Source organism: Oryctolagus cuniculus, chromosome 13 (assembly GCF_051225735.1).
Source record: "Oryctolagus cuniculus isolate XC-2025 breed Fujian yellow rabbit chromosome 13, ASM5122573v1, whole genome shotgun sequence".
Lineage (NCBI taxonomy): Eukaryota > Metazoa > Chordata > Mammalia > Lagomorpha > Leporidae > Oryctolagus > Oryctolagus cuniculus.
The window spans coordinates 44,212,051-44,227,084 of record NC_142879.1 but is presented as its reverse complement, the minus strand read 5'-3'; the positions used below and the strand labels follow the sequence as shown (position 1 = coordinate 44,227,084).

The window sequence follows — 15,034 nt, the reverse complement described above, 5'->3', positions numbered from 1 at the left end:
GGAAGACGGATGGAAGGGCTGGTGCTGGCCACAGTTCATGGGCCCAGCCATACTGGACTCCGCTGCTGTGGAGCGTGCAGCAATGGCGCCATCTTCCCAGGTCCTGTACACAGCATCACAGCCACAATCTTCAAATCCCTGTTCCCTCAAAATGACTGTCAGTGCATTATGAATATTCACATCAGATTTCTGTTACAATTTGCTCTTGGATTTTTCCTCATTAATATTTCTTGTTCAATGATGAAAAAACAAGTTGCCAAGTAGGTAGAAAACAGTGTAATCCTAAATTTAGGCCAAGGAGACAGAAATACTTTTACCATTAAGAAATCTGGTTTCAAGGAAAATGCCATTCACCCACAAAGATCGGTGAGAAACAAAACTAAGACAGTTAAAGGGATGACCATGTTCAGCCATTCCAAATTTAGACTCAGCCCATATTTAGAAGACAAATAGTTGTCATCATCTCCTTATTACTACCGCTCAATTCTGAGGAATATAGATTTTTCTAGCAATTCTAAGAATGCTTGTGGCTGGAGGTTCCTCTCAGGCTATTGGTTGACTGTCTGGAACTCAATACGAATTAGCAAAAAGTCAATGATAAGATAGAGAAGAGGAGAAATTATGATCTTAGTGAAAGGTGAAAGATTTATACAATCTGAAGAGAAACCAGAGTATTGAAATGATGATCTTAGAAAGGTGCTCCCAGGAGCCACTTGATCACACTACCCTCCGGGTGCCTCCTGCAAGTGACCTCTGGATGGTAGGTCAGGGCACATTAGTGACAGGCTTGCGCAAGAATCGCTGGGGAATGTTCCTCTAAATCCTTCCAACAGCCAGCTCCCTTAAAGCCCCTCTATATCCTATTCCCAACCTTTCCAGAGGACTGAATTAGCCTCTAAATGGAAGGTTATAGATGGAGCAGCTCACAGCAAAATTTTAATTTAGCCAGCTCGAAACCTCTCTAAATGTGATCTTGGAGCAAAGTCATCTGTCAGAGCTTTCCTAATTAAGCTGGCATAAATTAAGGCCTAATATCAAAATCAGGACCTAGTTGTAGAAACCCCAACACAGCCAGTGCCAGGGACTTCTTGAATGAGACTTCTACACCATTGTGCTACTTTGAACAAAGGAGTTTTTGTTTGTCCACAATTTTTTTCTCTAACAAAAGAAGGACAAAATGCTGTGTTGAATCTACTCACCTTACAGGGCAAATATGAATCAAAAGTACTACCCATCTAGGGACTCCTTATACAGTAACTTCTGGAACTGATTCGATGCTACAAGGCAAGGGGACAAAGAGATGGGAGCTTCAGCTTTGGAACTCACATCTAGCGCGAGGCTTGAAGGAGTGTGACCAACTCACTCCCAAGCACAGAGCTCTAAGAGAACAGAGTTGTGAACCCACTCTTTCTTGAAGTCAAGTCCACGTGACTTCTAGGACACCAGTGATGCTCTGAGCAGTGAAGCAGCATCCGCATCACCTGGAAGTTGTTTAAAATCATAGCCCCAAGCTTTACCTAGAGCCACAGAATCAGAAACTCCAGAGTTGGATCCTGACAACACGTGTTTGCCAGAGACAAGCCTTCCAGTTGATCCTGTTATGCATTATGTGAATACTATTTCACTACACATGGGTGCACTCTTAAATCAAGCTCTAAAGATACCTGGAGAAGAAATCCGTCTCATTTTGAAATCAGAGAAACGTGGTTGAAAATGATCATGCAAAGAGAATCAACCTATTGGTGAGTAAGAGACAAGACAAATGTGTCTGTCTGGCTGAGCATTGTGAAAGGAGTTAGCAGTAAAACGAACTTTTCCCCATGTCAAGATACATCGTAAAAACTGTTCAAGAAAATGAATAGGCATCCATTTTCTAGAAGAAAATCACTAAACTCAAGGTTATTTTCTAACTGAACGATTTAGCTAGGTTATCACTCATGTTGCTTGTTCATTTCACAAGTTTATCTTCTGAATCCTGTTTACGGTTCTGTGTTTCCTCAGGGAAAAAAAAACCACAAAATGTATTTCACTATTCAGTAATATTATATTCATTTATTAGGCAAATAATCTCTGTCACATAACCTGTGAGCATTTAGTCATTAATCTTCTGCTTGACTCAATTTAAAAAAATTTTGAACTTCGTGTTTTGGTTCCAGTTCTCCTGGCCTGGACCAGAAGTTTTTGTGTGTGATGACTGATACCAAGAATGCTGATGTGTAATCTTTAGACTTCCTAGCATTGCTTATTCATGAGCACACTTGAACCAGTGGGCAATGCCTGCAGGTTAACTACACTGCACTGGTTTTGTAAGAGATGGATTAAAATCTGACATTCCAGAACAGAAGGGAACACGAACCACCACATTCAACTAAACTTTATTGCATTTGTTAGTAATTTACTTTGCTTATGCTTTATAATCTCACAGAAAAAAGTATATTACTGACATCAAAGAAGTTGCAGCTGATTTTATCTCCACCAGCATCTGTTCATTTCAAACACAACAAACAATCTGTCTTACAAAAACAATATTTTTAAGTCATTAGAATTAATTCAGAATTTACTAATTACTAAAAAAAGCATACATTCCATAAAGTTGCTGAAAACACAAAATCTCAATTATGAATAGCCTGACTTTGATATATTTCTAAAACCAAAATTGCATTATTAAATTAATAAGTTAATGAGCTAAAAGATACATACTATAACTAAGATAAAAAAAACTTACAAATCAGTAGAATACAACCAAAGTAAAGTAATGATACTGTAAAAATTCATTTTGTCAGGATTTTGAGAATCCTCACTTATATTTTAATATTTTGTTCATATATAGCCAAGAGGAAGAGAGAAAGCCAACCTAAGATCAATCCCAAGTTCTGGAAGAGAAACATCATCCAGGGTCGTCGTGTTTGAACATGAGTCATTTCAGGAAGCTAAAAAAAGAATAAAAAACCAGAATAAGATCCAGATATATTCAACTGCTGGGAAAAGCTTGGTGGGAAAACATGAGTGTGTTATTCAGAACTTAATAACCTTTAAAATTCCCCAAACAGTTACAAAATGCTTAATACCTATTCTGACCACAATTTTGGAATATAAGCTCAAGTTAAGGCATTTGAGTGTGGTTACAAGTATCCTGGTATTGGCAGAAGTCTTACAATGACATAGCTATCAACTGAGACCCAATTCTTTTGTTTCCAGAAGAATGCTTAAATGTGAAAGAATAATACATAAGAGGTATCATTTTTTACTCTTCTATTAGCTTTAGGAACCACTAAATGACTAGCTGCTGCAAGGCATATGCAGGATCTTCAAAAGGTTCATGAAACCTTTGCATTATGAAAAAAAAAAAACTGTTCCTGGATTTAAATTTTTTTACAGCAACATAAAATTATCTTTTTATTCCATTTTCCACAAACAGTTTGAATAGCCTTGTCCATGAGTATAAATTTTCTTTTCAAAGAGATAATCAAGGTCCTTCTGACCTTTAGAAGAATAAAGACATCATTTCTTCCAACTCTATTTTACTCTGGGAGAGACAAGTGGAAAGCATTGCTTGTGTGTGAAATGCCTTAAGACCATTTAACAAGTCCCTAGCTGAAGTGCTACAGTGTGTTCTTATCTCATAGTACTTCCAATCCTTCACACAGACAAGGTCACCATGAGTATCTTTTTGCAATAGTCATTTCTGTAAAAGTGCAGCTCAGGTAGACATGGATTGGTTCAAGCTTCACAGTATTTACATTTCAAGCCAGAAAATTCTTTGCAGCAGGTTGTCTCCTGTGTATCCTGGGATGTTCACTCGTATCTGTGGATTCTACCAGGTGCTAACTGTACCCCTGCTCCTTGTCATGACAACCACACATGTCCTCAGACATTATCGAATGTCTTCTGAAGGATACAAGTCACCTCTGGTCAAGAACTACAGGATTATCTTATCTACCAAATAAAATATTAAACATGTCAAATATTCAAGGACTTTAGACTTATGGCAATGAGAAAACCAGTGGACACATTTTCAGATGCTTGTGGCAAAGGAGTATCCTGAGTGTGGTTATATGGGTATGCCGGGAGTGGGCATTTCTTCCTTTGCATGAGTTAGCATGATGGGACGAAGGCTGGGGTTACTGTCTCACACCCAGCGTGGAACAGTGGACTAGAGGCAAAGCAGGATGCAGACTGCTGTCCTGGATGGACGGCCCCAAACAAATCACACCTTTTTATGCCATGCATAAACATGCTCGTTTACACAAACCCCGCACAGTTCACCAATCTGAATTGTAAATAAAAAATGATTTTGAAAAATCAATAAAATATGGATAAATATATCTTGTTTTTAATTGTGTAGTAAAATGACTTAGCAAAAGGAAGTTGCAACATTTTATATTTTATATATTATATATGTATAATTGCTCTAATATTTAAATTGGATATAATTATAGCAAATTGTTTATATAGTTGACAATGGGTTTATGATAGACTTTCCCTGTTTTTTATTTAGTGAATGAACATCTGTCATTCTATTAATAAAACTGTTTTGGTTCCTAATATCTTGATGCTAATCCAACATCCACAGTGGACTTGGCAGCATTCTAAGTTATATTAAAGTTTATCTGTGTGGGGAAGGGATAGTATTTGTTCTCAAAGACCTTGCATTTGATGGTACTTTTGGAGGATTAACAAGATACATGCATTGGACTTTCCCAATACCTTTGTTTTTTTTTTAACTTTTATTTAATGAATATAAATTTCCAAAGTATGGCTTATGGATTACAATGGCTTCCCCCCCATAACATCCCTCCTACCTGCAACCCTCCCCTTTCCCACTCCTTCTCCCCTTCCATTCACATCAAGATTCATTTTCGATTCTCTTTATATACAGAAGATCAGTTTAGCATACATTAAGTAAAGATTTCAACAGTTTGCTCCCACACAGAAGCATAAAGTGAAAAATAATAGATAATTTTTTAAATGTTGATGAAATCAGATCAGACCTATTGTCATGTTTAATCCCAGTGAGAGTCAAGTTGGGAATTGATAATTTCTTTTTTTTTTTTTTTACAGAAGATCAGTTTAGTATACATTAAGTAAAGATTTCAACAGTTTGCACCCCCATAGAAACACAAAGTGAAATATACTGTTTGAGTACTCGTTATAGCATTAAATCTCAATGTACAGCACATTAAGGACAGAGATCCTACATGAGGAGTAAGTGCACAGTGACTCCTGTTGTTGACTTTACAAATTGACACTCCTGTTTATGGCATCAGTAATCTCCCTATGCTCCAGTCATGAGTTTCCAAGGCTATGGAAGCCTTTTGAATTCTCCGACTCTTATCTTGTTTAGACAAGGTCATAGTCAAAGTGGAGGTTCTCTCCTCCCTTCAGAGAAAGGTACCTCCTTCTTTGAAGACCTGTTCTTTCCACTGGGATCTCGCTCACAGAGTTTTGTTTTTTTTTTTTTTTTTTTTTTGCCAGAGTGTCTTGGCTTTCCATGCCTGAAATACTCTCATGGGCTTTTCAGCCAGATCCGAATGCCTTTAGGGCTGATTCTGAGGCTAGAGTGCTGTTTAGGACATCTGCCATTCTATGAGTCTGCTGAGTATCTCGCTTCCCATGTTGGATCACTCTCCCCTTTATTTATTCTATCGGTTAGTATCAGCAGGTACTAGACTTGTTTATGTGGTCCCTTTGACTCTTAGTCCTTTCATTATGACCAACTGTGAACTGAAATTGATCACTTGGACTAGTGAGATGGCATTGGTACATGCCACCTTGATGGGATTGAATTGGAATCCCCTGGTGTTTCTAACTCTACCATTTGGGGCAAGTCAGCTTGAGCATGTCCCAAATTGTACATCTCTTCCCTCTCTTATTCCCACTCTTATGTTTAACAGGGATCACATTTCAGTTAAATTTCAACACTTAAGAATAACTGTGTATTAATTACAGAATTAAACCAGTCATATTAAGTAGAACAGACAAAAAAAAACTACTAAGAGGGATAATGTATTAAGTTGTTCATTAACAGTCAGGGCTATGCTGATCAAGTCACCGTTTCTCATAGTGTCCATTTCACTTCAGGAGGTTTCCTTTTTGGTGTTCAGTCAGTTGTCACCGATCAGGGAGAACATATGGTATTTGTCCCTTTGGGACTGGCTTATTTCACTCAGCATGATGTGTTCCAGATTCCTCCATTTTGTTGCAAATTACTGGATTTCATTGTTTCTTACTGTGGTATAGTATTCTAAAGAGTACATATCCCATAATTTCTTTATCCAGTCTACCGTTGATGGGCATTTAGGTTGGTTCCAGGTCTTGGCTATAGTGAATTGTGCTGCAATAAACATTAGGGTGCAGACTGCTTTTTTGTTTGCCAATTTAAATTCCTTTCCCAATACCTTTGATTATTAATAACTTGGTAAGAAGTTTTTAATGGTTTACTCCTGGGTGAGACAATATAGGTAATTTCTTTCTGCCTTAATAAGCTGTGGTCACTCGGAGGCTCACGTGTTGGTTAATTTCATTTCTAAACAAGGGATAAGACATTGGATATTTTCCTCTCATTTTTCAAACAAGAACATTGTCATTTACAAGTTCTGGTAGAATTAACAGCATGTCATATCGCCACAGTCCCTACCTGTTGTTTGTCTTTGATAAAAGAATGGCTGTGGAGACATTTTCTTGGCAAAGATAGACAAAGTATGAATCATGAACCATCATGATTGTTTTCAGTGGATTATTATAGAAAAAAATATTTCTAATAGGATAGATGTATGGAAGAGAAAATGGTTCTGGTTCAATACATAGAATCTGTTATGAATTTTCAAATCATCATGTCCTAATGAACCTACATTTTAAAATTATTTAGTTAATTAAAAAGAAAAGAAATAGAGGGAAAGAGAGGTGGGGGAGGGAGACAGAGAGAAAGAGGGAAGAGAGAGAGAAAGACACAGAGACAAGAGAGAGAAAGAGACCTTTCATCTGTTGGTTCACTCCCTGAATGGCCACAACAGCCATGTTTGAGCCAGGCTGGCAGGGGGCCAAGTACTTGGGCCATCTTCCACTACTTTCCCAAGTGTATTAGCAGAGAGCTGGACAAGAAGCAGAGTAGCCAGGCAGTAGCTTAACCCGTTATGCCCACAACAATGGCCTAATAACCTACATTTTAGAAAGCTCAATTTTGAATTTCCATCTTTGACTCAAATTTCCACTCAGGACCTCCAGCTGGGGAGAAGTAGATTCTTGATTAGGACAGATATGATAGCCCAAAAGTTTTAGATACAAAATCATGGAGCTGGAATTAGTGTGCTGAAAATGACAGCAAAATCTCAAGTAGTTTCTATCTGGACTAAACTAAAAAATGCTGCAATTTTAAAAATAATTATTCAATCTATCATTTTTCTCATTAGCCTAAATTTACTGCTTCCTTACAGTGTCTAACACCTCAAAGAATTTGATATATGTGCTTATAAGAGCAGGTGAGCCAGTGACCCTACTCCAAGCAAGAAACCCAAGAATTCTTTATTTAGAGGGTGCAGATGGCATCTTCCACAAGAAAGCGCCCCTGAGTATTTCACACCTCCAAGGGTAGCATTCACACAGAGTACAATGTGGAGATATGAACAGGCTTGCTTTTTCTTTTAGTCACAGTTATTGGTATCACTTGCTATTCATTTGGATGTGCTTTAATCACTCATCTTTCTCTCAAGCTCTCTTCAGTTGCTCTAGCTACAAAATCTTAGGCAATGTTTACTTTATTTGCTTTTTAGGCACATCTATTTATCACGCTTTTCTTATATTCAAAGCTCCTCCCCCTTACTCCTCATAATCCTACAGGAGAAAAAATATTAGCTTTGTCCAACTCACCCACAAACACATACAATGGAATTTCACAAAGTTCATGAATGTTGGTGAAAAATTTTTGAAATCCACAGTTTTTTCATAATATTCATTTTTCATGAACTTTTTGGAGATTGCTCATCGAAATGATATCAGAATGAGGACAAGAAACTAGGTCAGCTCATTGCTGTAGTGGGCTCATGTGCATTTACAAAGACCCTGTCTGTCTGAAATCCATCAGATTTTAACCAACACCTTTCCATTGAACTAGAAAGAAAGGCAAGTTCTCGTGCTAAGATTGTCTTATTAGGCATAAATTATCACTGCATGTGATGAAAATATGACAAAGATACATGATATAAAATATAGATAGCATGCTGCCTTTCTCATAAGAGATGTCACAGTTTTGATTCTTTGATTTTTAAGACAGACAATATACATTAAAAAACAAAACTATAGAATCAGGCTTTGTAAGTCTTTTGCTTATGCCCAAAAAATAAAAATCAACATTTTACAAAGGTTTAAGGAGATGGTCAACCCAAAATGGAAGCTTTAATTTTCATCTGAGTAGCCGATCTCAATATTCCATGTGCGTGCTTGTGTGTGTCTGTGTGTGTGTGTGTGCTGTTTTATTTAGTGAAAACCCAGCTACACTTGCTTTTGAGACAATACTTGAATCTGTTCAGCATGATTATGGATGAACATATGACTTGTAATAACTTTTGAATTCAAGAGTATTTCAGGCCAGCACCGCGGCTCACTAGGCTAATCCTCCGCCTTGCGGTGCCGGCACACTGGGTTCTAGTCCCGGTCGGGGCGCCAGATTCTGTCCCAGTTGCCCCTCTTCCAGGCCAGCTCTCTGCTGTGGCCAGGGAGTGCAGTGGAGGATGGCCAAGTACTTGGGCCCTGCACCCCATGGGAGACCAGGATAAGCACCTGGCTCCTGCCATCGGATCAGCGCGGTGCGCCGGCCGCAGCGGCCATTGGAGGGTGAACCAACGGCAAAGGAAGACCTTTCTCTCTGTCTCTCTCTCTCATTGTCCACTCTGCCTGTCAAAAAAAAAAAAAAAAAAAGTATTTCAAAAAGTTCATGGAAAATGGGATTAAAAGAAGCTTATTTTGGTAGAAAAAAATTGAAATCCATGTCTATAAACAGGCTTCAAAAAGTATATGAATAAAATACTATGCATGCATCTTAAATATTTTTTGCACCAAAAAACTTTACTTTCATTTTCCATGAACCTTTTGAAGACCCTCATATGTACTTATATACCGTAGTCCTATCCAAAAGATACAAATACAATATGAAAGCTCAAACCATATCTGATTACAGTTTTTCACCTCCTCTGAAATCTACTCATTTTTTTTTTACCATTTCAGCCAATAAATTTTCCAGGAAAATAAAGGATCATATGAAACCATTTTCACGAGAATGTATTTTGTTTTTCCTTTTTTCAAACTTCCAGACAAGAGCTGAAATTCCATCATCTCTCCTCTGTCTTTCAAGAGAGAAATATTCTCCTTTCCTTTAGGACAGCTAAATTCTGTTATTAAGGAATTTTTCATACCTTGATTTACACCCTGAGACTAGATGAGGTGAATGATGGATAGAGTACAGGGTACTAACACTGAAGTAAAGGAATAGGAGAAGAGAAGAAATTTTGGCAAAAGAGCCTTGCCTAGACAGCAAAAGTCTTATTCTTTAGATTTCAGCTAGAACTTGGAAACCTTGAATTACAAAAATAACTTAGTTGTTTGTAGCGCCATGTTTAGCATGAGATACAACTCCGTGGATGCAAACTGACAGTAAAGGAGTTGTAGTTTTCTGGAAAAAAAAAACTTTACCTAAAATGCATTCCTTTAGCTTACTATTTTTTTTTTAATTTTGAAACAAGATACAGTAACACATTGCTTCAAATGCACTAGAGTATACATGCTGCTCATGACTTGACCACAGATAATGGTGTCTGTAAGTCCTATGTATTATTTGAGATGTAGTCATGATGATTAACTGCTAAGTGAGATTTCTGAACATTTCAGAAAGTAAGATGCACTTCATATTTTAAACTTGAGTCAGTCCCCTTAACTGAGTTCCCAGTCAAGCTGAAGCTTTGAAATGATTGCTTATGTAGAAAACCAACACACACCATGAAAGAAAGTAGATCTGTAGGAGTGTCAGATACTAGGTGGTAATTACACACGAGGGAAGACTCGGTTCAAAGCTGGATGGATCAGACCTCTCCTGAAACATATTCTTCATCACAATCTCTTGCATGTCTGAGCTTCAGATCCTTGTGTTAATCAAAACCTGCTCTGTCCACTTCCACTTGGAGTCTGAAACTTGTTTCTTGTTGATGTTATTCAAGATCCATCACTACAGAGTTCAATATTTACCTTCATTCATGATTCATACATGTACATACCCAAGATCAGCACCAATGCTTCTAGGATAAAGAGGTCCAAGACTTTTCATTATTAAAAAGTTATAATCTAAATACAGAATTTCAATATTAATTTATGGAATACATCTGGTGATGTTTCTATGAAGATAAAGCTGCATTTAAAATATGTTTCTCTCAGGAATGGATAGCTTTGGCATCATTCAGAAGTGGTTGTCCATTTATAAAGTTCCCTTGACAACTGATTTACAGCATCTTCTTTACAAGAGGGGTCCAAAACCAGTTATGTACCCTGAAGCACTTGATAAGCAGAACCATCTTTCTCTCTAAGAAATGTGATGAAGAAAACTCAGAAGAGGGTAGAGGGAAACATGTAAAGTTGAGAGAGAGAGAGAGAGAGAGAGAGAGAGAGAAACACCCTAGAATTCTATACCCTGTACAATCATACTTCAAAATAAAGGTGAAATACTTTCCTAGAAAACAAAAACAAAATGGAGAAAACCTATTTGCTGCCAGCAGAAATGCCTTGTGAGAAATGTTATTATTATGCTTAATGTCTGGAGGGGCACTCACTCTCCAGGCTTAAAATGGTTTAATTTGTCCTTGCAAAAGGCACACATCTAAGAACAAAATGGAAGCAAATCACCATTTGGTTTGCAAATTTGTAATTACCTATTTGCATACAAAAACTGTACACTTTAAAGTTGATTATCAAGGACTTCTGATTTCCAATCCAGCATATAAGGAGCTTAGCACTTGTCATTCTTAGTTCTTAGACAACCCAAGGAAGGGAGATCATAGAGCACACCACTGCTACAGAAATTGGAGCGACAGCAGGTGGATTCAGAGAATCACACCACAGCAGAAGTCCAGCAGTAGACAGCTCCACTGGAACCAACACCAGGGTAGGCAAGCCGACTGCAATAGATTGTGGAAGCCCATTATGGACAACTCTTGGCAGTTAAAAACTCCGGAGACTCAGCCAGAGGGTGCTCTCATACCTATGATGCTGGAATACCATATGGGGGCCTGTTCGTGTCACTGCTGCTCCACTTCTGATTCGGCTCTCTGCTAATGGCCTGGGAAATCAGTGGTTGATGGCCCATGTACCTGGGCCCCTGACAGGCATGCGGGAGACCTGGAGGAAGCACCTGGTTCCTGGCTTTGGTCTGGCCCACTGCTGGCTGTTGCAGCCATCTGGGGAGTAAATCAGCAGATGGAAGATCTCTCTCGGTGTCTCTCCCTCTCTCTCTGTAACTCTGATTTTCAAAATAAATAAGTCTTTAAAAAAGAAAGAGATACTACACTAGCAGCAATCAAAAAAAAAAAAAAAAAAAGTGGTAGTAGCTATAGGAAATTTCAGAGAAGACTCAGAACCAGAGAAGTTATCAGGGATAAATGATAAGGGATTAATGATAAAGGAATCATTATCACAGGAAGATATGAAGTCCTTAACATGTATGAGCATAACAGCAGAACATCAAAATATATAAGGCAAAGACTGGTAGAACTATCAGGAGAAATTATTCAATCTACTATTAGAGTTAGAATTTTTAATGCCCCTTTATCAGAAATGGACAGATCCAGTGGGCAGAAAATCTATAAAAACATGGTTGAGGAGGTGAGGGCAATCTGACTGGGACATTTGTCCCCCAAGTGACTGCCAGGGTTCACTCGGCTGATCAGATTGCCATGCAAGTGTCACCACTTCATACACATCCTTTTGAAAACTGCATGTACAAAGAGTGCAACCTTCCCCACTAGATGTGGGCCACTCTTCAATCAAGGTTTATGAGTAGCTGCACTCCCCTGCTAGAACCTCCAAATAAAGACATAATTGAATTTAGCAGCAACTGTACATAACTGAGATTTCTAGACTATTTCATCCAAAAAGAGCAGCTTACAAATTCTTCCCCAACTAACATAGAACATTTACCAAGACAGATCACATTCTGGGCCAGAAGACACACCTTAACAAATTTAAAATAACAGAAGCCATGCAATGTCTATGCCCAACCACGTGGATAAAACTAGAAATTAAAGCTACAAAATCCCAAAATACTTCGAGATTAATTAACACACTTCTAAATGACATGTGTTAGGGAAGAAATTTCAAGACAAATGAAAAAAAAGTTTTAAACTGAATGAAAGTGAAAATATAATTTATCAAAATTTGTGGGATGATGTGAAAGTGGTTGTTTAAGGGAAATTCATAGCACTAAACACATGTATGAGAAAAGAAGAGCAAAATTCTTTATTCTCTGCTTCCATCTTATAAAACTGAAAAACAAGAGCACATTAATCCAAAGTAAAACAAGAAAATAAAAATTATAGCAGAGATAAATTAAATTAAAAATAGGTAGTTAATATAGAAATTTATTAAAACCAAAGCTAGTTCATTGAAAAGATCAATAAAATCAATTAGCCATGTCATAAGTGAAAGAGGGGACATTAACTATAGACCCCATGGACATTAACCCTCCTAGAGGATTGCAATAGAGATCTTGGTGACTTAAGGTACTCAATGACTTTGGAGACAAAACCCCAAAGACATAATCCATGAAAGAAGAGAGAGATAAGATGGCCTTCATTAAGATTACAAACTTCTGTCTGATGAAAGACAATGTCAAGAAAATGTGAAGATAAGGAACAGAGTGGGAAAAAAAAAATATTTGCTCAAACTGAACTGACAAGTAACTGTTCCTCAACATACACAAGAAAAGTTTTTAAAATTCATTAACAAGAAAAAACCTTTGGAAGGCATCTAAAATGATTTTTTAAATGGATTTTAAAAATGGACAAAATATCTTAACAGACACTGCTCCAAAGAAGATTTCCAGATGGCAAGCAATCACACAGAAGCATGCCCAGCATTATGCATTTTTAGAGAATGACAAATTAAAGCAACAATGGGATGCCACTTTACAGCTAGGAGAATCACCAAAATTAAGAGCACTGGCAACATCTAATGCTGGTAAGGACGCTGATCAGCAGGAACTCTCTCATTACTGGTAGGAATGCAAAATGGTACAATTACTTTGGGAGGCAGCTCGTCAGTTTCTTACTAAACTAAACCTATTCTTACCATATGATACAACAATCATGCTCCTTGGTATTTCTCCAAAGGAGCTGAAACATTATGTACACACAAAACCTGCACATGGATGCTTCTAGCAGCTATATACGTAACTGCTAAAATAGGGAAGCAACCAAGTTTATCCTCAGTGGATAAACTGTAGTGCATTCAGACAATAGATTCTTTAGCACTAAAATGAAATGAGCTATCAAGCCATGAAAAGACATAGAGGAAACTTAAAGTAATATTATTGAGTAAAATAACCTAATCTGAAAAGGCAAAAAAACAGAATGTTCACAATTATACAATGTTACAAAAAAGGCAAAACTATGGAGGCAATAAAATTAATAGGGTTGGGGCTAGCATTGTGACACCACTATCCCATATTGGAGTATCAGTTCAAGTCCTGGATACTCAGTTTTTTTTTTTTTTTTTTTTTTTTTTTTTTTTTTTTTTTTTTTTTTTTTTTGACAGGCAGAGTGGACAGTGAGAGAGAGAGACAGAGAGAAAGGTCTTCCTTTGACATTGGTTCACCCTCCAATGGCCGCTGCGGCTGGCGCGCTACGGCCGGCACACCGCGCTGATCTGATGGCAGGAGCCAGGTACTTATCCTTGGTGCAGGGCCCAAGTACTTGGGCCATCCTCCACTGCACTCCCTGAGTACAGCAGAGAGCTGGCCTGAAAGAGGGGCAACCGGGACAGAATCTGGCGCCCCGACCAGGACTAGAACCCAATGTGCCAGCGTCGCAAGGCGGAGGATTAGTCTAGTGAGCCGCGGCGCTGGCCGCTACTTAGCTTCTGAAGCTTCTGATCTAGCTTCCTGCTAATGCACCGATGATGGTCCAAGTGCTTGGGCCCCTGCCACTTGTGTGGGAGACCAAGAAGAAGTTCTTGGCTCTTGTATTCAGCTTGGCCCAGCCATGGATGCTGTGGTCATTAGGGGGAATGTACCAGTGCATGGAGTCCATCTCTCTCTCTCTCTTTCTCTCTCTCTCTCTCTCTCTCTTTCTCTCTGTGTGTGTGTGTGTCGTTATGCCTTAAACAGTAAACTATGGACTTTGAGTTGTAATGATGTGTCAGTATAGGTTCAAGGATTGCATATATGTACCCCTGTGTGGCATGTGACTGTATGTAGTAGGGTGGGTGCATGGAAACTTTCTGTGCTTCCAAGTCAGTTTTGTTGTGAACCTAAAGTTATTCTAAACAATAAGGCTTATTCATTTTAAAAACTCCATTTCCTAGTCATACTAGCTTCACTTTAAGTGTTCAGTAGCCATATGTGGCTAGTGGAGACCATTGTAGACAGTATAGGAAAAACAAAGAACATTATCTATCCCTATTACAAATTAAAGAAGTACTCTTAGCAGGAGCTACATACAAAGAAGGGAAACTACAGCATATTTTCAGTTACTGGAGTGTTTGGTGTCTAAAGTCAAATGCCTTCTATTTATAATCAGGACAAGATTTAATCTAAGCACTTTCCACAGTATTCTCCCACCAAAATACCTAACTTTTTATTTTTAAATGTTGAACATTGCCACGAAGAGTTACTGAGACCTCCGTATTGTTAAACGCAGAGAAAAAAATGAAAAAAAAAAACTTTTGCATATTTGCTCATCCATATATATACAACTATATTAGACATACAACTACTTTTTCTCTTAATAATGTGAAGTCTTTTGATGACTGTTTACAATTTTATAAAAATATGTTTTATAAA

General features: G+C 38.0%; 1 protein-coding gene across 1 annotated transcript in view; it reads right to left on the bottom strand.

Moving 5' to 3' along the window:
• Window positions 1-2,359: 2,359 nt before the first annotated feature.
• The window catches only part of SLC39A12 (solute carrier family 39 member 12), a 100,573-nt gene continuing 87,898 nt past the window's right edge, over window positions 2,360-15,034 (bottom strand). Inside the window, exon 16 of the mRNA XM_002717411.6 lies at window positions 2,360-2,930. Within this exon, the coding sequence (XP_002717457.3) occupies window positions 2,802-2,930 (129 nt within the window). The 3' untranslated portion in view covers window positions 2,360-2,801. The remainder of the gene's footprint in view (window positions 2,931-15,034) is intronic.